The sequence below is a fragment of the Fusarium vanettenii genome, assembly GCF_000151355.1.
Source record: "Fusarium vanettenii 77-13-4 chromosome 14 genomic scaffold NECHAsca_63_chr14_2_0, whole genome shotgun sequence".
Taxonomy (NCBI): Eukaryota; Fungi; Ascomycota; class Sordariomycetes; order Hypocreales; family Nectriaceae; genus Fusarium; species Fusarium vanettenii.
Genome location: NW_003315826.1, coordinates 34,924 through 58,571, shown reverse-complemented (window position 1 = coordinate 58,571; position 23,648 = coordinate 34,924). Strand labels below are relative to the sequence as shown.

The 23,648-nt window shown below is 51.6% G+C and overlaps 8 protein-coding genes across 8 annotated transcripts; 4 read left to right on the top strand and 4 right to left on the bottom strand.

Annotated features, from left to right (window-relative positions):
* Window positions 1–793: 793 nt before the first annotated feature.
* On the top strand, window positions 794–2,577 carry NECHADRAFT_88411 (uncharacterized protein; the record flags this gene model as incomplete). Its single annotated transcript, XM_003040495.1, has 2 exons — window positions 794–2,336; window positions 2,393–2,577. The coding sequence occupies 2 exons, from the start codon at window positions 794–796 to the stop codon at window positions 2,575–2,577; spliced, it is 1,728 nt and encodes a 575-aa protein (XP_003040541.1).
* A 2,437-nt stretch (window positions 2,578–5,014) lies between these two features.
* NECHADRAFT_18507 (uncharacterized protein) lies at window positions 5,015–8,043 on the bottom strand (the record flags this gene model as incomplete). The annotated part of the gene is made up of 3 exons (XM_003040476.1): window positions 5,015–5,195; window positions 5,316–5,387; window positions 7,853–8,043. Coding segments are annotated over 3 exons (444 nt in total), but the record flags the coding sequence as incomplete, so codon positions are not given.
* A 1,814-nt stretch (window positions 8,044–9,857) lies between these two features.
* On the bottom strand, window positions 9,858–11,276 carry NECHADRAFT_88409 (uncharacterized protein; the record flags this gene model as incomplete). Its single annotated transcript, XM_003040475.1, has 2 exons — window positions 9,858–11,203; window positions 11,246–11,276. The coding sequence occupies 2 exons, from the start codon at window positions 11,274–11,276 to the stop codon at window positions 9,858–9,860; spliced, it is 1,377 nt and encodes a 458-aa protein (XP_003040521.1).
* Window positions 11,277–11,583: 307 nt separating this feature from the next.
* Window positions 11,584–12,363, bottom strand: NECHADRAFT_88408 (uncharacterized protein; the record flags this gene model as incomplete). Its single annotated transcript, XM_003040474.1, has 1 exon — window positions 11,584–12,363. One exon carries the CDS (start codon window positions 12,361–12,363, stop codon window positions 11,584–11,586), a length of 780 nt encoding a protein of 259 aa, XP_003040520.1.
* A 526-nt stretch (window positions 12,364–12,889) lies between these two features.
* NECHADRAFT_88407 (uncharacterized protein) lies at window positions 12,890–14,200 on the top strand (the record flags this gene model as incomplete). Its single annotated transcript, XM_003040494.1, has 1 exon — window positions 12,890–14,200. The coding sequence occupies one exon, from the start codon at window positions 12,890–12,892 to the stop codon at window positions 14,198–14,200; it is 1,311 nt and encodes a 436-aa protein (XP_003040540.1).
* Window positions 14,201–14,579: 379 nt separating this feature from the next.
* Window positions 14,580–19,356, top strand: NECHADRAFT_88406 (uncharacterized protein; the record flags this gene model as incomplete). Its single annotated transcript, XM_003040493.1, has 7 exons — window positions 14,580–14,787; window positions 14,850–15,384; window positions 15,589–15,665; window positions 15,734–17,448; window positions 17,521–18,039; window positions 18,109–18,440; window positions 18,885–19,356. The coding sequence occupies 7 exons, from the start codon at window positions 14,580–14,582 to the stop codon at window positions 19,354–19,356; spliced, it is 3,858 nt and encodes a 1,285-aa protein (XP_003040539.1).
* Window positions 19,357–19,628: 272 nt separating this feature from the next.
* NECHADRAFT_88405 (uncharacterized protein) lies at window positions 19,629–20,849 on the top strand (the record flags this gene model as incomplete). The annotated part of the gene is made up of 2 exons (XM_003040492.1): window positions 19,629–19,963; window positions 20,183–20,849. 2 exons carry the CDS (start codon window positions 19,629–19,631, stop codon window positions 20,847–20,849), a joined length of 1,002 nt encoding a protein of 333 aa, XP_003040538.1.
* A 147-nt stretch (window positions 20,850–20,996) lies between these two features.
* Window positions 20,997–21,668, bottom strand: NECHADRAFT_88404 (uncharacterized protein; the record flags this gene model as incomplete). Its single annotated transcript, XM_003040473.1, has 1 exon — window positions 20,997–21,668. The coding sequence occupies one exon, from the start codon at window positions 21,666–21,668 to the stop codon at window positions 20,997–20,999; it is 672 nt and encodes a 223-aa protein (XP_003040519.1).
* Window positions 21,669–23,648: the final 1,980 nt, after the last annotated feature.

The following is a 23,648-nucleotide window of genomic DNA, read 5'->3' as shown; positions in this document are numbered from 1 at the left end:
GAAGAAGTCCACCATCCGTCGCACTATTGGTAGGGGATGAGAGTCGAGGATATACGTTCGGGTAGATGCCTCCTAGGGCAACGCTTCAGTTATGATGCCAATGCCACGGAGAAGCATATGCTACCTTGAATTCTCCAGTGCATGCCGCGTGAAATACCTGGGATTGGCTGCAAATGATCACCCTGTGAACGGGTATGGTATGACCTTTACATTTGAATGCAAAGTCGGTAAACACGCCATTCTCCCGCAATCTGTCGAGGAGTTAGATTTATCTTATTCAGGAGACCGGAAGTATGCATGTACTTCGCAATTTTCTCCGAGGTCCGTGTAGAAATCATTACCGTATGGCTTGAGGTTATGGTCTGATCAACGAAACGAATTCCGATTGTTCGCAAAGGCCAGGTCGTCGATTTGTGATCTGGGCCAGCACTTGCTCATGTTGGAGGTCTATTAATATGATAGCCGTCCTTTCATACTTGATGAAGCGCCACAGCTTCTGACATCGTTGAGAGGAGTGAGATTCTATGATGTATGAGGTTTGGAGGTACGCGATGGGCGGCTGATTGTGTATTGGATACCGAAGATAAACTCCACTCCAGAGAGTCAAAAAGCCTTTCACACATAAGCATGTCATCACTTTTATGTAATACCCCAAGACGTAGCAGCATGTGATGATGATGTTGACGTGGTTAAACCCCGCACCACCACAATAACTTAATTTCAACGTCTTTTCTCCCCATCTTTTCCAATATCCTCTCAGTAGCTCAAGCCGCTTGCATCGACCCCTTCCAGAATGGGTGAACCAACTATTACAACGCGTGCTGGGCTCGGCGACGTCGCCGATTTGATCGCGGGACTGAGCATTGTCGATCACCCTCAAGTCCACAGCCGCTCCCGCCTATCCCAGTCAACACTCACAAAAGCGATAAATAATCTCAATCACGTCGCAACAGCCACATGCCTGCAGGGAAAAGAGGTCCTTGCTTCAGCTAGTGATACCCACATTGCTAGTAGCGGAGCTGTGGCAGAAATCTGCTCGCTGCGCAGGAGAGCCAACGAGCTTGCGAATGCTGCCAACGCCCTTAGCGATGCAACGGAGCGATCAATCATCGAACGCGTTAGCTTGCTTGGAGGACAACGGGAACCTCGCACAAAAGAACTTCTAAACCATTTCGACGAGCGAATTAGGGTCATTGTCCGGGATGTCCTCAACAGCTCCAATGATGGGGCTTGTGTGTTATGGAAGACTGCGGAAGAGTGTTATAACCAAGCCATTAGTCCTTCCGGTAAACTGCAGTCCGACGACTACTTCGTCCCACTAGAGGAAGCATGTCTTGAATGGCCCTACGACCCGGATTTCGAGAGCGAGGAATACTATGACCACGAAAATCGTCTAGATGTCGACGAACGCTACGCCGAGGCTTGGGGCAGAAATATGGAACTAAACGAAGCCCGCAAGACCAGAAAAAGGCAAGGACAAAGGCAAAGTTGGGTCGACTTTTGGGTTCGAGCATTGAACCACTGCCCGGGTGGCCCGACACTGTTCTACCCACCAGGTGCTTCTTCTGCCGCAAGATCTATAGAGTGGCCATTCAACGATATTCAACGGTATCTTTTCCGGGCCTTCGACTCGAAAAGCTCTGGTAGAAACGATGACAACGTCGTGGCTTCAACTATGAGCAAGTTTGGCACCCCAGAGCGCAGTAAGATTGATATTTTGTCGCTGGGAACACATAACGCGTCGGAAATGCTCTATAAGCACCTAAACAAAGGCTGTTTCAACGGAGAAGCATCCGACAATCTCATGTCTTGGAGCAGCTCTCTGATGTTTGTGATTCAATATGCGATTTGGAGGTCCCATATCGGCAATCTCTCCCCAACTGAGGTTCGTATTTGTGCAATAGATACAAGCATGTTTCCACCCGGACAATTTGCACGAGATATGTCGCTACTCAAAGCATACCACAATACGGGATTGAGCGAGGATCAGGAAAGATTTTTCCGTTTTCGTCTTGGGAATTCAGAATACGATAATGGAGAATACCTTTCTCAGGGATTAGTCAATCATGGCGGCCGATCATGCACTTTCTCGTTGCAAGACTTGGTAGAAGCTGGACTCTATGAGTTATATCCTGAGTTTGGAGATGCCCAAGCCAGGGGGAAATGGACGAACCGAGTGCGAGACCTTCGCGTTTGCTGGGACAATGAGCAGAAAACGACCTTGCAAGACATACTCCATGCGTTCAACATGGCAAGGGAATGCTTTGGGCCATTTGATGCGCCTGATATGGCGCTGCTGCTTCTGACTTTTAAGAACCGCAAGCTTCGAACGACAGGTAAGACCTACTTCCCTACCACAGCAGTATGAATCAAGTAATTTACAAAGCGCCAGCACTCCAGAGTGATCCGAGACACGCTGATACTTCCGGGCCAGTCGAAGTTTGTCGATATGTGAAGGCGGCCAGAGCAATGGCACGAAGTAATCAGAATTCGAGCCTGTGGGCTTCAGGCGCCCTTAAGCGACTGTTTCGTTCGTACAACACGGAAGCGGTTCAAGGAATTTTTGAATGTATTTGAGTAAATAACGAACCAAAGGGGGAGACCACTCCAACCGGATTGTATGGAATAATGCATGGGGGCCAGATAATGCTTATGGCTTAGCAATGCACCGCCGTGTCGCTTGCCATCAATAGTGAGTCGATCTTGTAAGTTATCAAGACAGCAGACCGTAACTAGAAATCGCGTACTAGAGCTCGAACTATTTTTCTGATTGTTTTCTTGCCGGCGACAGTCGGTCTGTCTGGGTTGGTCTGAGTAGGCTGTTACTTCAGGGTTGCCGTTGGCCCGTTGCGCTCTTAATACCTACAAAGTCAACTACCCAATCAACCAAATGGGACAACCATTCTCTATGGCAGTCGTTGCAGCATCCTCGGAATTTCACAAGTTGTTCTGCCAGCTCTTGTGCGAGGTGCCCAACTGGATCCGGCTCGCTGTTCTCCATTTGTGAGATCTCCGAGGCCGTATCGAAAGTAACGGCCTGGCCCACGCCCGGGCTCTCGTGTCTCGGGCTAGATACCGCATCTATAGCCTCTGCGAGAGTCCCAACATCGGTCATAACATCCTCTTCTATGTCTTGTAATGGTTGAGGATCAACCGGGGGTAGGAACCGAGAGATGTCCGCCTTGTCTGGCTCCGGTGTATCAGTGGGATTGGCCGGGTTATAGGAGTCGCTGAACCCGTTCACCCATCCGGCGCCTCCTCTTGACGGTAGAGGAAGCAGAGGGAAAACTAGGCTGTGAGGGTCGGCGTGTACCGTATCGCGTTGCACGAGGGCCGCATTCTGCCGTCTCGCCCGTCTCCGATCTACATCCGCCGCAGCCTTGGCTTCTGATGTGGAATACCTTCGAGGCCTACCACGCTTACGCTTTACTACTAGCATATCATTAGAAGTGAGAAATTTTGGCTCTTGCCAGTAAAAAATAATAGTTCTTAATTGTGCTACTTCCACTTATCTACCTCTGTACTTTTCTAGCACATATTGGTTGATTGCTGACTCTGGAGTCCATTCAATCCATACCTTATTCGACCCAGGTGACTTGGTGAAATCGGGGAAATCTTCTGCACGTCGATCAAGGGCCATTTGCCGCTGGGCTCGTCTTCGGGCAACATCAGCCACCGCCTTCTCTTCTCGACTTGCGTACTTTGCGGGCCGACCTCGTCTAGAAACTGATCGACGTCTATTTTCTGTACCGCAATGTGGCTGTTGGTTGGCGCAGATCATGTGATGTATTTGCATAGTTGGTCGGGGGAGACTTGGGGGGTTGAGTTGTGATTCCGAAATAATGGGGGGCACTGGTTTAGGTAGTAGTGGCCTCGGGGTAAGTCGCGGTTCTACAGCCAATGGCGGTGCCTGGCAGCTTATTATATCTTCACGTATCGACCGAGCCATGGTTAACTTTTGCGACTCAAAAACTTGCGCACATCCATGCGCAATGTGTTTCCGAAAACTCGTTATGTGCCGCTCAACCTGCTGACACATTTGAAATTCTAGTTCGGGTTGCAGGTGGCTTGGGATTACCGGTTGTGGTCTCGTCGATATGTGCGCCTCGCTTTCAACACCAGATGGGTTTGGGATCGAGGAGTTGATGTCACGACTCTTCCCTGAATTTTGAACAGCAGAGTCACGAGTGCTCCGCAGGGGATTCCGTCGCAAACCGCTCGATTTATCTGATACGTTGAAAGCAAGATTCTCCTGATCGTAGCCGAGCTCCCATACTTCGTATGACAAAGTTTGGCCAATGTGTCGATCAACCCAAGACTGCCATTGATCCTGGCTCCAACCGAGGTACTGGGGGAGGGGTGCAGGGTGTCCCGGCCGCCAGCGGGTTCTCGCCCAACACCAGCTTTCCGGAGAAGCTTTCTCTATTGCGAGTCCCGTTTCACCCTGGATATCTATCGAGAACCACCGGCGCTTGCCATCTTTGGTCCTCGGTGCTAGCCCTCCCGGCGTAGGATATGGCAATACCCAGTGGTGTGCAAATAAATAGCATTGAAGTCGACGTGCGAATGCTTGTGATAGCCTATTGTCCGTTGGAATATGTTGCAATGCAGCACATATCCACTGATGAAGCTTCCGAAACGGTTTGTTTCCCCAATGGCCTCGCAGTCGACCGTCATTAAAACCGAATAATGCTTGGGCAACTTCCTGAGGGCTCTTGACACTCGCATGATTGCCCGATACTGCCGCCATACCATTGACCAAGGCAGCGGAAAGACCTTTGCGGCAAAAGTCGACATGATCGTCTAGGATCGTAGTGCGAACCTTCGGGCGGAGGTCACCTTGAATGGAATGAAGGACGTCAGCCCTCATTTGCTGCAGACAAATGTGACAGAGCCATGACACAATCTGATCGGTTATAATATCTTCCCTGGGATACCGCCGGAGCCACTCGAGGCCCAAATCAGCGCGGCGACTGAGGTCAAAGAAATGCCTGACATGGCCACCATATTTGAGATATCGTTGATGAAGGGTGCCATTCCCAAATAAGACCGAATCAGTAAGACCTGGAAGAAACCTCAATAGAGTCCAGTTGATGCTAGGCTCAATCCAACAGTAGCCATACTGCTCTAGTGTTTGGCTAAAGCCAAGGCCATAACGCACTTGTGGCAAGCCCACTGGTTGGGGCAGCTCTCGTCTACTCCACCATAATGCCCCTTCTCGGGAGTAATCATGTCCTCCGACTGCGACTCGGAGACATCGGAGAAACATGTCCATTATCTTGGTTTGCTCCCATGTCATCAATCCAGCGGAGCACTGGGCTCGGACCAGCTCAAACCCGGTTGTAAACTTGTTAATATTGTGCCAGACAAAATCAACAAAAACAGAACTGCGAACTGCCCATAAATGAGGTGGAGGCCCCGGTAGCTTGATGGAGCGGGTTTCGGGGGTCGAAGAGCGTAGGACCGTCAGGACGCTTTGAAACAAGGTCCACGAAATACGATACCATCTAGTACCCCTCACCCGGTCATACCCCTCACCCGGTCAGCAAAAAAAATATTCCTCCATACAAAATGTGATTTTTCATCATGCTGGCAAGAACCTGATAAAAATAGCAAAAATAAATTCATATTTAGGATCAAGATCAGAATTGAATGTATTTTAATATCCTCTTGGTCTTTTAACTGCGCGGCCTGCGCGGGTCCGTACAACTGGTAATTCTTCCGCCTCCGAATCTGAGCCCTCATCCTCTTCCACCCCTCCCACCTCGATCACCTCCTCAACAGCTTCTGCCTCTTCAATTGCTTCGTTTGACCTAGAAATAGTGTCACCAGCCACTAGAGCCTCGGCTAGTGTTATGAACTTCCTGTTGGGATTCGGTATCGCTCTTCTCTTCTTGCCTCTGCTCAACCGCCCGACTTCCTCCTCTAAACTGGCTACTCTTGCGCTCAGCGAGGCGATCTTTGACTCTTGTGCTTCGAAACCCTTCGATATCACAGAATAGCGCCTTCTCGTTGAGGGGCTCTTATTCTTCCCCAGATCCCTGATATGACGGCTGGTCTTTGGCGTGTTATCAGAGTCGCGTTGCCCGTCGCTCGGGCCATCTGATGCAGGTGTAGTTTCCTTCTTGTCTGGCTGAATCTCTGGATGTATGAGTGCTTTCCGTCGTGAAACCGGCCAGTTTCCAGTCACTCGCCAGCCCGAGAGGATGTTCTTCTTCGTCATACCCACCTCCCTGGCTTTGGCATAGGCCCTGATGAAGTTGACCTTATCCACCGGCGCAGAGTCGGTCAGGCTTGTAAGCTTTTGGAGTTCTTTGCGATAGGCAGCCTTGGATGCATTGAATGGGCCATTGTCGAGTGGCTGTAGGCCGTGGGAGCAGTGAGCTGGTAGGTAACAGCAATACACGTTGTTCAAAAAGCACATAGCCATCCACTCATCCTGGATTGGGAGTCAGCAACATTTTTGGTCCAGAAAGTTCGGAACAGGCAGATACGCACAGATACGTGGCTTCGATGGCCATCCAGTATGATAAGCCTCGCATCAGACTCATCTTCCGGTTGCGTTTGGGGAAGATAGACCTCTCTGAGCCACTCGACTGCGATGTGGTTGTCTGTCCAGCCGTTGTCGGACGTGACGTAATACCAGTCGGCCACCTCCCTGAACTCATCGATAAACCACTGTTGCTGAAGCTCTTTGCCTTTGAATATAATCCCCGGTTTCAGAAGACGGCCAGTTGCAGTCGCGGCTTCGATAAAGCTAGTCCAAGTGCGGGACTGAGAGCCCTTGAGGAAGGTCTTCCTCCTGGGGTCGCTACTGCCAATAACCAAGGAATCCAAGCCTATGTTCCCAATGGATTAGCTCATTCAATAGCTAGAACGACTGATGCTCACCAAATCCGGCCATGATACCGCCCTCGTCAACGTTGACAGTGTTCTCGGGTTTGATCCAGCCATATTCCTTCTCCCGGATATCAAAGTACCAATTGACGGCGGTCGGGGTAAAACAATTGAACCTCGATGCCTCCTGGCGTTTTCCGATCTTCGTCTTTATGGACGGATGCCGTTTCATGAACCTGGCTAGCCAATGTACACCGATAGGCCGTTCCCTGCCTTGTTGTCGTAGGAGGGCAGCGACGGTGGCACGGACTTGACTGTGGGACGGAGCATAGCCCAGGGCCTCTTGCCGGAGTATCCAGGTTACCAACCTGGTCTCTTGGGACTTGGATAACAGCTGGGCAGGATGGGTGACTTCAGGTTTAGGCGGTATGCCTCTTAGTCGGTCAGAGAGGGTGGTCTGGGGCATGCCATGCTTCTGGGCGGCCTCATGCTGCGAGAGTCCATTATCTGTGACATCCAGCATGGCTTCAATAACATCATCCTCTGTATAAGGCATCTGGGGCATTTTGAGCGTCGTTTTGGGAGGCTGGTGTAGAGAAAAATCCGATGAGACCTGGCGGAGGGAGGGTGATGAGGGAGGCGTTTCAATACAGTTGATATTAGTGCCATACGGCTATACCGCATGCGTCACGGGGGAAGCAACGTTGAAATGATAAATTCCATGCAATTTTCAATAGAATAGACATTTTTCCATGCTGATAGCTTCGCTTTTGTTCAAGAACTGTTCAAATGAAAAATCGCATTTTGTATGGGGGAATATTTTTTTTGCTGACCGGGTGAGGGGTATGACCGGGTGAGGGGTACTAGATGGTATTCCTCGCGGACACCAAAGGATCGTTGCTTAGAATCTGTTAGACCATAGTGACAACGGCGCTTGCTGGCCAGATACGCTCGATCGGTGATGTCCTTGCCTGATGCTGACTTGCCGCAAATGCTTTGCATACCATTGCGAAACTGGGGGTCTAATGCCAAGTGCCGTAGAACTGGATTTTGAAATGGAAACGTGCGAGCGGCGTCTATGATCTCCTTGGTGAGACTGTACATCTGACCATAGAGAATGCCTCCGCGGCGAAGTCGAGAGCTCGGAGGTGTCAGTGTAGTCATGCCGCCAGCATCTCGAAGCATTGACTCGTAGTAGAAGTTTTGGCCGGTCTTGGGAATGTTCCCATCATAGAGCTGATCGAGGTGATGACGGATGCAACAATGCCGCCAGAGGTATGTCTGAGCTTCAGGCGATGGAACGCTGTCGTGCAGTGGGCAGGTCTCTTTGCCCACATCGATGTACAACCGGTCACTGCATATGTGGGAGAAGTCTATAAAATGGTGTAGCTTACAGTCAAAGTTCTCCATGACCGCAAGCAGATCAGATGGCGCATCCGGGTATTTGAACAGAAGCTTGGTGCCCTTTGCCTCGACGAAAAGCTCTGGATCGCGAAAGTCCTGCAATCCAGGTTGCCGTACCGCTGCGAGAATACGGTCCCACAATTGCTGCAAGCCCTGCGGTGGTAGGAAATAGGTCATCCGGAGTTGAGTCCGATAACTAGGTGTCTCAAGCAAACGACCCTCCACTTTGGGAGCGCGGCAGGTAGCTAATGCGTGACGATAACTTGCCGGCAAGTGCTGGAGTCGATCGACATCGTATCGACATCGTAGACCTGACGGACAGCGGGATAGAAGATATCATCGAACCACCGCGAGAGCTGCTCGTCAGTTAACCGATTGAAGTCGCGAGAGCATGGCAAATGTGGAAAGAATAGGTGAAATGTGATAAAATCAGCGCCTTCGGCCCTTGCGAAGATGAAACGCGGCACGTCTTTCAGTCGTGACGGGATCAACCGGGGCCGCTCCGGATCTGGATCCACGCGATCCCAGGTAAGGTGGACGTCTGTGGAAATATACTGACCATACTGAGGGGCAGAATAGAACCGAATCCCATGAGCCGCCGTCGCAGGAGAAGTCACGAAACCCAAGATGCTATCGATGTCGAATGAAATAACCGGAGGAGTATTTAGTGAATGTTCCGTGTGGAGACAGGCCTGCTTGGGCTTGCCTTCATATGGGAATATGGGGGTTAGGGATGACGGGTGAGTTCCGAAAATTTTGGTCAGAACAGAACAGAAATGATATAGACAATAGAGAAAGAAAAATGCAATGGAATGAGGCTAGTCTTATATTTTCTCCTATCCTATGAAATAAGTTATGGTGTTTCGAAATATTTGATGGATTGAAGCTTGACAAGTGGCAAGTCTTACGTGCACCGCCGACGATGCACGTATGGCTTGCCGGGTCGAAGCCTGAGCCACGGAAATTCAAGAGTGCAGAGAGCCTTTCGGCCGAAAGAATTTGGCCCTGAGGTTAGTCCTGTTAGAAGTGGGGCATGGATCACGATCATCGTGAATAAATTCACGGTCAGAGTGAACGCCACATTGCAGGCAACAGCCTGCTGCCTAGAAGATCAGCAGGTCGAACACAAGTATAAGAGACCGACCTTCGTCGTTCCTTAGATAGAAGAGGCAGCGCAACGAAATCTCTTCTGACCACACCCTCTGTTGCACAACTCGTCTTTTGAGACATAGAACTCTACCCAATTCTCCGTCTTGCAGCGCGAGACGCGCCGCGTTTCTTACACGACGGACCGTGCCAGCCAGCCCTGCTTAGTTCGAGGAATCACGCATCTTCTATTGTTTCTTAAATTCTCTATAAATCGTATAGTATATAGCACACGTAGTCCCAGCTACTTCCCTAACAATTATGCCCCGCGTCGTTTGGCAACTGACGAACTCCAGTTCATATTTCTGGGCTTGGGAGATGCCAGAGTAACAGTGTTGCAGATCTACAATACATCAACTCTACGTCCACCTAATGGGCAAATTCCATGTCGTCCATATAGCCCATATTAGTGGGCGATTGCCTCCCTGTTGCACATTCAAGGCCCAGAGATCCTTCCCTTTCGTTTCGTTCTAAGCTCCATCATACACCAAAAGGCTTTGAAGGTTGACTGCGCCAAAGCCATGCTGGCGCAATAATTTCCTGCCACGGTACACAGGAAACTCGGCCACAGCCATGACGCTGATATCTTTAGCATCGACGCCGGCTTCACCTAATAGCCGTAGCACCGCTAAGAGCGTCCTCCCTGTAGCAAATACGTCGTCCACCACCACCACTGACGCGCCCTTGTGGACCAAACCTCGATCCATCTCAATGCTCCTTTCTCTTGAATCGTTTGATGTCCAAGACGAGATGTGCGATCGGTGCTTCATGATAGAAACAGTGGGTGGGGGAAGCTTGCCGGCTTCGCGAATCAATACCAAGGGTATACCGACCAGCGCAGCCAACGCTGGAGCATAGACAAAGCCGCCGGCCTCGCAACAAGCCACCGCGTCAACTTTGGCCCAGTCACCTATGAAGTGAGTTCGCAGTAGAGATGCACACAGAGCCAGTCCGCCCGGTTGCTGGGAGATGTTCAGGACGTGGCGAAACTCGATGCCCGGACGCGGAAAGTCGGGCACCACGCGTACCATACGTGCTAGCTTCCGCAGGTCCTTGTGTAAGAAGGGAAGTAGGGAGTGTTGGGCAAACGTTTTTGCCGCCTGGCTTCCGCTCGAGTCATCCTCGAAAATGAGTGTAGGACAGTAGTTCAAGACGGTCGGATCCGACCTGCCATTGTTATTGCCCTTGCTCTCGCTCTTGTCATCGCCACCGCTACGGTAACCCTGATGCCCTCGGCGAGCTCGACGCGTTTCTTCGTTAGTTTTGACGCAGACATCGAGCAGTCTGCTGTCTGGCACCAAGTGCGACAAGGATGTGATAGGTGCCTCGTCTCTCATCCCTGTGATCAGCAATACATCCATATTTGCAGCTTCGTAAAAGACATTCAGAAAATGCTCCTCTGGCAGCTGAGGTCGTTGCCCCACTTGACTCTGGGAAAACGCCGTTAATGCTTGCCGATGTTGCTCCTTGTAGGCCCGGTCCCGAAGCAGGCGGTCAAGGTCAGCGCCAGTAGCCGCCGCGTATTCTCGCTTAGTCACATCGCTAATGCTGACTGCTCGTGTCCTGAGGCCTTTAGAGGTGAAAACAGAGACCCAGATATCGGCGCAATAGTCCTTGCCGACACAGCTTTCGCCCGTGACAAGAATGATGAGCTTCTGTTCCACCGGCGGATTCAGGAGCGGACAGGCGTAAGGGAGCACGTTGTGCGGATCTAAGCTGCGCTTGAGACGGGCCAGACGTGGCCAGTTTGAGCCAAAAGCCTTGGCCGCTAGCGCCGTCTCTAAGGTCCGGCCCAAGATCGGCGCCATAAGCGCCGCTGCTCAGGGGTAACAAATTCCCGGCGACCCTGTAAACCCACTCCACAGCAGCTCGAGCAGTCTCTGTTCCATCTTGATCACGGGGCCAGACGCCAGTCACAACGCAAGCAAAGTCCCAGTCCCGGCAACCGAAAGCAGTGGCATCGTCCGCCACATCGCCGACTGCTCCACCGCCTTGCAGTAGATGGAGATAACAGAGCGCTGAGGGACGAGTCTCAACAGCTGACACCAGGATGCGGGCGACATTCGATGTTCCAACGCCTTTCAAGAATATGCATCGCTTGAATGAGGACGTCTTACCGCCGCCATGCCCGCCATGCATACTAAATACGTACATCTCGGTCTTAAATAAACTAATGCTGTCCACGATCTTGGAACTTTATTCTGGCCCCAGGATTGTGCTCATGAGCGTATGCGTTGGTGTGGGTGTTTCCAGGCTGAGCCTAGTCACGGAGGACTCGAACATCGTCACACTGAGACGCAGCCGGCCGGTGTCCCAATACAAATAAGCGTCTGCACAGCCGTTCCTAGGGACCTCTGTAGCGACCAATTCATCAAAATCACTGAGCTTGGCCTGCGCATCGGCGTTGTCGTCCAGCGGGACAACCCAGTTTCGAATCAGGTAGGTAGGGGCTGCGTATGCCTTGAAAGTAACGCTGACTACGATACCAAAGTTGGTCCCGGCGCCTTTCATTGCCCATAATAAAGCATCACCGTTTTCTGGGCGCACGGCGGCAGTCGGCTGGTGTTGGCTTGGCACACGGCCGATGCAGAGGACCTGGCCCGAGTCGACGCTGACCACCACGGCCCCGACGATTGCGTCGCATGCGAGCCCGTGCAGCCTGGCGAGGTGACCAATTCCGCCTTGTAGCCATAATCCCGCGCCGACGCTTGGGCGAGCCCCTAGGGGCACTGTCACGCCCGCCGCCATGGTCTCTCGGACAATGTCACCCGTCTTGCAGCCAGCCTCGACGACGACTAAAGGTTCGGAATTAAAATCCGATTCTTCTCCCTCTTCTCCGGCCGCGAGAATGTATATTTTTTGAAAGGCGCTCATATCGACCGAGACGACGTTGGGCCAGAGACAGTGACCACTGTGCCCCCCGCCAACGACAGTTACGCTGCTGGCAAAGGCTGAACCGAACTGAACTGTATTCATGCTCGGTCGTAGCCGCTATTTAACCACTTTGATCAATAATGCAATTAGGGTCCGGGTTGGGAGAGTCGTGAATGTCTGTCAAATTTGAGTGCTGGCCAGAGAGCACAATAAAAATCCATCAAAAATCAACCACAGCAGGATATAAGACAAAAATGACATTTAGTAGTAAGAAAAATAGTAATAAATCTACTGATCTATATTAATACTATTTTAATTATCATTCATGGCGTGCATCTTGCTTTCTTTAGCATCTTTCGCAGTCAAATCTATCGCACCAAAGTATTGCTTATGAAATAACGTTACACCCTTGTCGGTGGCTCATAGCAGCAACCAATGGAAATACGAATAAACGCGTACGGTATCCTTGTCATTCTGCTTGAGCCAATACGATGAAGAATAAACGCGTACGCTGTGTTCCACTTTATATCCCAACCCGAGAAGAAACACGAAGCCACGTGTAGCACTCAGGGTTAGGACTAAAGCCGTCTCTTGAACATCAGCACCGTCTGCATCCTGGTCACGAGCGATGGCTTCTATACTTGGTCTCTCCGCCGAGATCACGGAAATGGTGCTTAGGAACCTCCCACCGCGGGATCTTCTTTCTCTCCGGCAAACGTGCACAGAATTGTGTGCCAGAATAGCACCTCGATTTGCCCGCCATTACTTCCAGACGCGCTATGTTATGTTGGAAAGGCGAAGCCTGGATACTCTTGTCGAGATCTCAAAGCATCGAACTCTCGGTCCTGCCATTACGACATTGGAAATATGTGTATACCACTTCCTCCCACTAGAAGAGTTGCCAAGAATCAAACCTCCCTATAGCGAATTTGAGGAGATGATACAGACCATATCGCCTAGCCAATATGAGGAACTCATGGCATCTGAGCACGGCGATACCGAGTTTCGAGCAAGGACATCATTCTTACGATCTTCTTCCCCCAACCATCATAATGACAACAATCATCACCTCGGCCAGCTTCGTAGAGAAGCATACCTCACCCACTTGGCAGATCAGGATCAAGTCGTCGGGACAGATTATGCCATCGAGTGCCTGAAGCAAGCTATGGGAAATCTTCATCATTGCAAGAACGTCATCATCGATGATGACAATCGCGCGTGGGGCCTACGTTCTCTGAAACAATCCATCGGTGTCTTTCCGCAGAGGACATTAACATCTGCTTCAACTCGCAGCATCCATCTCATTCGCTACATACTATGTGCCGTCCTTACCGCCTTGGCCGCTAGCAAACTGGAGATCGCGGACCTAGACATCAGTATCGGATGCTCGATGGAAAACGGCAATCGAATAAGTCCTTATATGCTTCCCACTCTATTGCCATCCCCCATCACTAGCCTCCGCCAACTTCACATCGTGCTCGACCCGACTGTCACCAACGTTGACAGTCGCTTACCTTGGGGTTCTGGCCTCGTTCGATTCCTCCGGTTGTTTCCAGAGCTTTCCCAGTTTTCGCTCGATTTCGAATACCGTGATGAGCAGGATCGCTTCTCAGGGGTCGCTGCGATGCTACACATACCAAAACTGGAGGTGCTGGTACTCTCGATGATAGATTGCCGCGGAGAGGAGCTCACGGATCTCATCCTCTACCATAGACGGACGATTCGCGAAATCAGACTAAACAACATCAACCTCACAGATGGACCACAATCTTGGCCGTCACTCGTCAATGACATCCGCGATCAGCTTAGTATAAGCTACTTCTCCATGGACAGTTGTACGGCGGGATATATAGATATGCATGAAGAACGAGTAGAGGCAAGGAGCACACAGGGCCTGATAGCTATCATAGACACATTATCGACCAAGACGAATCAATAAGAACGCATCTTCTTGGTTAAAACCGTGCCTGAGGAGGGATCCCCTCCACTGCAAGTATTCGGCAGTTAATGGTGTCTAGGTAGTGCTACCCCTGTCCCTCAGCGCCTCTTTAATTTCAACCGTCCGTCCGGTCACGCGTAAACCCAATCACTGGGCGCGACACGTTGATAAACTAAGAAGGAAAAGCAAAAAGAGCAGGCATATGAAACTCTATATCTCTGTAATAGTAAACAGCAGCAATACGTAGTCACAACAAACAAATAAACAAGCAGGCTAGCAAGATTCTTTCAGGAGTGGCTATTTGTTATATCGGCGAGGAGAATAATCACCATAATATACCCCATTATATGCTCCATCAAAACTATTTTACAGTATCACTATGGGTCGTCGTGCGCTCACCGCAGAAGAAAAGGCAGAAAAGGCAGGCCGAGAACGAGTCCGATTGAGACAGTACCGCTCGGCACCCCGGCTAAGTAACCGCGTGCTTCACATCGACGCTCATCGTCTTGATAGCATAAACACCCATCCGTCAACGCTCCCAGGCGATCCGATCCCAGAAACACAATCAGACGAAACCGCTTTTATTGGTATATGCCTAGATTGCCTAGATGGTCCTCTATACTATTAGACTGATATATAAACTCGATAGGACATCATCATGACCTTGAGCACCGCGACAACGTTACCCTACAGCCGACCGACGACCAACCAGCCTCCGCCACTCCCCTCGCCAATCAACCGATCGTGACGACACTCGACCCAATAGTCATAGTGGATAATGGGACGATCCTGCGGCCGATCGACGAGCAAACATATCCTCTGACTATAGAAGATCAGGAGGAGACGGAACCTATCTCGGCAGTCGACGTTGCAGGCCCGACTTTCCTTATACAATATGATGAGGAACAGGCTGCTAGAGCTGGTCGTCCTAGGATAGATCCCGCCGTGTCGCCGCATGAGCGAACGCGTCTCCGTGTCCAGCGACACCGCGACCGGCAGCACCTCACAAGGGCGCAGCAGCTTGTCCAGTGGTCTACCGACTCACACGGTCTCCCGCCTACCTTGGAATTCTCTGCCTTGACCTTGCGTAATGGCCCAGCTCCTTCCTTGGTTCCTGACGAAGCTGCAGAAAAGGGCGAGGGCGATGCCAGATCGGAGAGCTCTGGCTTTGACAATGATATCGCGTCAGCTCGGACGTCCCCGACGCCCCCATCACCTCCTGGCTCTACTCGGCGAGATATCTAAACACCCCAGCGTGGAGGCTCTCTCCTGCCCACGCCGATATTTCCTGCGTCGCCCGATGCAGCTGCAGTAACCCCTTCACTCCGCTCAGACAATCCAGTTCTCGGCGGCTTCCTCGACGCAATCCACCAACAAGATATAGCTAGCGGCCCTGACTTTCTACGCGCACAGAGCGATGTGTATGACCGGATACTACGGAAGTTCTTCAACAACCAATGCGACTGTACGCTGCTTCGTCAACTATCCGTTTAGAGTGACTCTGTGAATTGACTTACGTTCTATCCCAACCAGGTCAAGAACCACGCGCGCGTGGTGAGCCAGAACATACCTCTACCCTTCCCGAGTATATCCAATATATCGGCCGTTCTCTTCCTCCCTTGCCTACCGTCTTTGCGGGACGCGACGAGGCCTGCGATCCTCGTGCTTCCTTCCCACAATGGCAGAGCTTCCTCTCCGACCAGACGGCCCAACCGCTGTCATTCCGCAAGACACAGGCCTCGTTGTCCCAAGACGCCGTGACCATTGCGCGACTGTGGGATGTCGATAGTATCTGGTTTGGGGCAGGGAGCCTGTCAGCCATCCGAGCACCCAATCAGTTCCGACTCTCCTTCTTTTCGCCTCACAAGAGCAACATCTCCACCGCTCAAGTGATACAGCCTCATGGCCTGGACCTGGCACATACGCGTCACACCACTATCGGCACTTTTACCGCCGCCGACGTCCGCTTCTCTGTCTTGATGTTCTTCCCTAGCGGAGCCAGTTCACAAACACGAGCCTCTTCCAACAGCCTCTCCCTTGCACGATTCAGAGATCTCTATGATGAAATCATTCTCCCGGCTGTCCGCGAAACGGTTCCAGACCACGTGCGACAGGAAATCCCCAGGTCATACGACCTGATCTACGCAAAGTCACGCGCCTACCAGGAAAAGCCAGGCGTTGGTCGCTGGGGTGCCGAAGACGAGAGTCGAGCGTTTCGTTTGGCATATGGCATCCCTGCCAGTGTCCTTCCGCAGTTCTGGGCAGCAGTTGTGAGGAACGCGAACCTGCATCGTGTCCAGAGCAAGAAGGGTGACGCCATCCCTTACTTCCAGAACCCTCGCCTGCTCTTTCAGGCCCACGATCTGAAAAACATATTCGCATCACAGAGCCTCCAAGAAAGCTTGGCTCTGTTTCGGGATACTGTCTTGGCTGGCCTTGATCCGACCCAGATCGACATGCACTCCTGCTGGCTTGACGTGGGCATGCGAGATCATGTCCGCACGCCGCCCGCGTCGCCGACCCATGAGCCTTGGACGCTTCTTTGGAAGGATGACTGCTGCCGTCATCTTCACGGCCAAGTAGCCGGCATAGTCCCAGAGGCCCCTATGGAGGCCACTTATTATCGATCCCACCTTCTCCGGGACGTAGGGGGATACTACGCCAAGGCGAAGTCATCTCGGAAATCGAACCCTGGCCACCCAGAAGCCAGGTCACCCGGTGTTATCCGGGCCAAGGCGTATAACTGCAGCAAGGAACTGTTTGGCGTCATGTTCAGCGATTATCAGCTCTTCGGCTCCGGTTTTCTACCGCTTCTCGCCTTTGACGAAGGGATGCTGAAAGACCTGGCCGCCACAGATCAAAGCCGCCAGCGTGCATTTGTCTCGCAGCTTAGCCGCTCCCGTCTTCTGGATGCGTGGGACGCTAATAAGCGGCATATGAGAGCTGTCTCATCGTCGAGGATACATGCGAACTTTGGCGTTCGGAAAGAGGTCACCTTCCGGCTCGATGTCATCCTGGCCATGTGGGCTAGTGGTAGGCTAGAACCTGGCCAGAGCCCCCATACTGGCCCAATGTGCTGGGAAGTTCCTCTCGCTCCTTCTTCTATTTCTCCTCCTCCTCCCATCGACGGCGAGCAGCAGCATTGCCCTTTCTGGGTGATTCCGACTGAGATGTTAACCGCATTCGTGTCTATGCAAGCTGCCCGCTTCGTGCTTCCGCTCGATTACATCTTCTCTGAGATAACCAGGGTATCATTAGCTGATCATCTGACTTCCTTGCCTGACCCTGCTCAGCAAATCCTCACATTCTATACCGCATAGCTCTTCTGTTGTCTGCTTATTCACGCTGTCAGCAGTGAGCGAGAATACAGATTTGATTACTGGATATGGAGATCAGCATGGCAGGTTAAGGATCGCAGTCGTAGAAACGGCCGTCGCAAGGAGCGGCAGGGTCTCGGCCTAGGAAACTCCATCGACTCTTCCGGCACGCTCTGGATGCCCCATGGCCACTTCGATTGGCAGAGAGGTCACATTTCGCTTGAGCTGCTGGTAGACCTCTACATATCTCGGAGCCCGCTCCAGGCTAAGCTAGCCCACCAGACCAACGTTCAAGCGCTTACCGCAAATCAAGTGACCATCGAGCTGCTGTTTCAGCGATTAGTTCGAGCTGCGCGGGCAGAACATGACCAAGGGCGTAACGAGGATGCAGAGAGTCTTGCCGACCGGGCCATCACTCTTGCGGTTGAGGAGACCGCCCGGGCTTATCATCAGCACTTTCTTGCCAAGCTTCACTCATACTGGGATCGGCTCCGAGGCAAGATCGGGCGCCAGAAACTTGCAGTCCTTGATATGTTATAGCAAGCCCAAGAGGAGTCAGTAGCCGAGACTGGTCGTATTACCACCGCCCAGACTGTTCACGGCATTTATGCCGAGGCGTGGGCCAAGTACTGTCAAGTTACGGCGGACGATGATGATGACGGCGACATCAATGCATCATCATCATCACCGCCGCTGCGATCCACCCTACCCGAGGAGCTGCCTTGCTGGATGAATACTCGTCGACGCATGCCTCCCAAGAATAGCTGGTCTGACTTTCTCTCCGATCAGATCTTCTGCCCCCCAAAGCCGCCAACTTGGAATGCACTCCTCTTTCTCCAGCTCTACAGAGGATTCAAGGAGGTTTGGCAGGGCATATGTGCGCCATTGGGCCCCTTTGATAGCCGTTTTAGCCGCCAGATCGGGTACTATATCCAGATTGCATTCAATAGTGACCACACCAAGGAGGTCGGTACCAGTCACGCTCGCGGCACCTGGTATCACGCCAAGCCGACCTTCTTCTAGATCCAGTACTGGGCTCCTTATTTCTCCCCACCCCGGGCGTAGGAGAAGACCTCTTTATCGTTATTATACCATCGCCGCACTTATCCTGAAGGTCTCTCTCCTCATTCTACTCCCTCGATTCCATCGCCCCGGCATTTTCACGAACTTGAAAGAGCGGCCTGGCCGCATTGGATCGAGATAATGCATCACTTGCATGATGATCTGGGTCATCTGCCCTCCGGACGCCGTAAATCCATTCGACGCCACTGTAAACTCGCGCTGCTCTATATCTCTTATCTCGCCGGCCCGACTTGGGGTCTAGATAAGGATGATATTAACTTTATCGTCCTATGGTCTATTAATAGAAAATCCTGTGGTAGTAGCAATGAGTGGGATGTCTTCTATGTGCCTGTGGCTGAGATATATATCTCGAAGGAAATCTTCGAGGACACGGCAAGCCAGCCGACTATTCTGCTGCCTACCAGTGATAATATCATCGGTTTGCTGGATGCTATAGAGACCCTTACTGGCCCCTCTTCAAACATTGCAGAACGTCTATCGTGGACAAGACGTCGGCTTAATAATCAGGGCGAGCGATATGACCTCCCTAGCTATCTCGCGGCTAGGCATCGGGAAGTGGAGCCATCGACACGGAACCGGTCCCTCCTAGAGCGGTTTCTTTACCAGTGTGAGCCGCCGGAACGGGATATCGAGCCTGTGGATGAAGAGGATGAGGAGGAGGCGGAGGAAAGAGCGGAAGAAGACGACTCCTCTTCGGGAGGCGATGATGATGATGATGACGACGACCTGGAAGAGGCTGGCTCGATCGACTCATGATCGTCTAGTAATAAGACCGAAAACTAGCGGCCTCTATACCACATGGCAATAGCCAAGCTTGAGGATAGGTAGCAGCAGCAGGGTAGGTAGCATAATCTTAAGGGTCACGTGATATAGAACCATAACCTGCAGTAGTCAGAGGGAGAGAGCAAGGTTCTCAATAGTTCTCAATAAATCTTCTTTTTTCACGGCAAATACCAGTTACCTTAACTCTTAGTAAACTATAGTAGAATTATACTTATGGCCAACGCATACATCCGGCATATCCAGTCATGATAGCTATAGAACTCTATACGATCGCGCTCGAGCGGTCCACGCGACTAGATCTGCCAATAGAGCATAACGAGGTTCCGCACTGTATGGCACGGCTATTAGATACAGACCGCGCAGCCTGCGAAGGATGGCTCCAGGAGATGAACTTCCTCCGCCTAGGGGAGGCAGAGGACGATGAAGTCTGGGAAAGGATTAAGAGAAACTGGATCGGATACCTATCGGCGACGAGCCCCACGCCGGATGCAGCGCTGGCACCGAACCGCAAGGTTGTGCAGTTCAGGAGTGGCGGCGAGGATGAGGACGAGGATGAGGATGCGAGAGAGCAGAGACGGAGGTTTATTTAGGATCGTCGGAGGCGTATGATTATTCAGTCGGCCTTCTGGAATGGGCTGGATGGGATAGAGGCCATGGCGGAGCGATGGCCACGGGCGGCGCGGGCCGCATTGAATAGCATGGATGGGGGCGGAGAAGACGAAGATCGAGGTGCGTTTGAGAGCCTCGCTGCCGTCTATGACCTCAGCCAGCGACGACGGTACTAGTCCATCTGGATGAGCCTGGTGGGGTTTATCGCTTATTCGCAAGACGAGGGCACGCTAGAGGAGATGGGTATGCGGTTGACGGAGAGCCAGATCGATGACATCCTAGATATCGAGCAAGAGGTCTGGCAGGTGGACCTCAAGGTGATAGCGCGGAGGCGGGAAAAGGGAGGATTCGAGGGCGTCTGGGGACGCATCCAGCTGCTGCTTATGAAGGCGTTGAGGAAGGCCAAGTCGACGCCGCGGAACAACCCGCTCATGTGGTGGATTGCAGTGCTCGCCCGATCAGCAATCTCAGAGAATGATGGGGATAGAGACTTTATCAGCCGAGGGCGGTTCCACAAGAACCCGATGCCGATGGATGTCGACCTCGGGGAACGGCTGCGAGCAATAGTGCACTACAGCAAGGTGCTCGTGCTCGACGATGCCTTCTCGACCTGGCCGGAAGAGTCGGGGTGGATGATGGAGGTACAGAGCAGGCTGAATATGGTGAGCATCGAATGGATCAACGACGAGGGGGGTTCTAGGCCGGATGGACCACCCGGTGATGGCGGGCCGGTATATTCGACGGATGCGTGGCAGTCCGTGGTGGCACACATAGCCGAACATACGAAGAAGTATCTTGGGGGGAAGCAAAGGACGGCGATATATAGGTTGCGAATGTTGGCTAATGCGATGGGGTAGGTATGAGGGGATAAACGGTCTAGGGTTTATGATTATTAGGCGTAAACTAGGTACTACCTAGTCAGGGTGGAGGCGAAATAATATATAGATCTATTGTTCTCTTATCCTAGCGCTCTAGTAATCGAAAGGACCCCCGGGATCTAATAATCACTCATATAACTTATCCGTGATATTCACGATGACGGTGCCAGAGCCAGGGTCGGTCATATATGGTCCCACCTCTGGATCATTGAGAGGGCTTATATCTGGGTCGCATACCCAAATGACTGGACGTCCGAAAGGTATGGTCATGCTTCTTCCATCTTGTCCCTCGACGAAAAGCTGCATTTGATAGCCAGCCAGGTGCCGCTTGCATGACAGATTTTGCAAGTCGACGTTCTTCAGCACGACGTGAGTGATGCCGGGCCTCCGCACCTTACCCACGTCCCAGCGATCTACCATGAAAGCCGGGTGGCCAAAGGTTAGAGCCAACGTAGTCTTCCCGCATCCGGGCGGTCCAATAAGGACGAGCGAGGAGGGCCGACCCTTACCCGTACCGTTGATGAATGGCAAGGCCTTTATAAACCAGTCCTGTACTTGAATGGGCAGGTGCCAAGGGCGAAGCTCAAAGGCCGGCATATGCGGCAGAGCAGGCGATGGTTTCTTGCTTTTTAGGAATGCCTCATACTTGCCATATATGTCTGGGAGGTGTCCTTTGAGAATGACCTGAGCTTCATCGCGAGAACATTTGTCGTCGGCAAGCCTGGGGAAGAGCGCTTCTTGGTATGGGCTGAAGTGCTCCTCACTCTTAGGTTCGGAAAGAAATATAAGTTCATCCATTGCTGAAACTCTTGAAGGAGGGATATTGCCGTACTTTATAGTAGACTTGAGGGTATAAGGGTAAGGAGGGGAGGCTTAGTGAAGTCGGTTTGGCTTATATGGGTTTTGGCCTTGTTGTAAGGTGAGAGTCGCGAATTGTTACGCAACGCGAGGAGGGGCAATATATAAACGCGTAATCACGTGTACTATACTGAAAGATGCTGAGTGTAGTGAGTATGTATGAGGAAATATAATTGGTTGGTTGGAAGTCCCGGAGTTGCAGTATGATAATATTCCTACTGCCAATGGCTTCAATGTAAAAAGCTGACAGATAAATCGGCTATGGCGGATCCTGGGTGGGGTTTAAAAGCGGCGGTGCGCTAAGCCCTGAATAGAAAACCGCGACACTGAGATAATATAACGTACATGTATAGCGAGCCGGACAGCAAGCGAACCGGACACTTTTCTTAACCTCTAAGATAGAAATCACTATAAAAATACCACACACTATTTGATCAATTAAAACTACTCACTATCCTCTTCCCCAGATATCTCAATCACTACCTGACACGTCCTTGCATTATGGCCGGACTTGCCGCAGACACCACAATGCCGAACTCCCGGTCGCGCCGACCTCCCTTGACCACCACTCCGCGACGATTCGGCCACTACCTGCGCATCAACATCCATCTGATCAATTGCTTGCCTTCCTTCCTCTACCGTCATTACCCCTCTTTTCTGTAGTCGGGTTCTTTTTGCCCTCCGGCGCCGGCTTAGTATCTCATTTGCCTGTTCAAGTTCTTTAACCCTAGCCTCGAGTAAGGCAACCTTATGCATAACTATCTTTGTTCCCTTAGAAGAAGACCGTATAGCTTCTAGAATTGACTCTGGGGAGCTACTTTTATGCCTTACAACTCGCCTCTCGAGGTAATCTGACTGAGATTGAGCCTCAAGTATGGTCTTTGGGGTCTTTGAGACCCAAGGGGTCGACGGTTTAGCCTCCTCCTTAGGCGGCGTTGGAGTCCGTAACTGCACATCAAGCTTCGAGACCACACTTTCTGGGTCAAGAGGAACAAGCCCGGCTCCTCTGAAGGCTGCCTTGATATTCTTTTCCGTCATGGTGGCCTGAAATGCGGCGTAGAAGGCCGGAAAGAACTCGGTCTTTGAAACGTGAGTTATAGAGCATCTGATTAGATGCTCTATTTCTTGGCCGTAAGCGTTCTTGAGCACGCTGAAGCACCCGACGTCAAGGGGCTGAAGTATATGAGATGAATGAGGTGGCATACAAAGCCTGATGATCTTATTCTCCTCACAATATCTCTCGAATTCGATGGAGTGGTGACTTTCGTGGCCATCAAGGATTAGAAGACGATAGCGACTATTTGATCGCTTGGCTGTGCACCGGTCAAAGTGCTTTAGCCACTCGAGACCGGTCTCGTTATCGGTCCAGCCATTTTGGGTCATTGCAATAGCCCAATCGCCCGGGAGGTTACTATCCCGGTACCAATTAGCGAGGTGATATTGGCCCGCACCGATGATGAACGGCGAGATCGCTTGGCCATCCGCATTGATCGCCTGAATAACCGTAATCCATTCTCGGTTTCCAGGCTGCACCGATTTTGGCTTTCCACGCTTATCTGTGCCTATGACAACCATTCCGCTCTGTATCATGCCCATCATAAAGCCAGTCTCGTCAACGTTATAGATATCATCTGATCGGATGCCGTACTTCGCGATTGTGTTCGCCACAAGCGTAAACCAGTTACGGATAATGGCTGGATCTTCGCACTTGGCTCTCTGGTAGTCATATTTCCGAAAAAAACGCGTCTTGAGGTCTGGGTGTCGCTTGACGAAGTTTGAAGCCCAACGCGTGCCGACTGGTGGCGCGTCGCGGTCGGCAAGCAATTGATCAGCCATTTCCTTCACACCACGAAGCCGGGGGGGAAATCCTCGCGAATCTAGGTCGAGAATAAAGTGAATAAGGATCTGTTCCTCTAGATC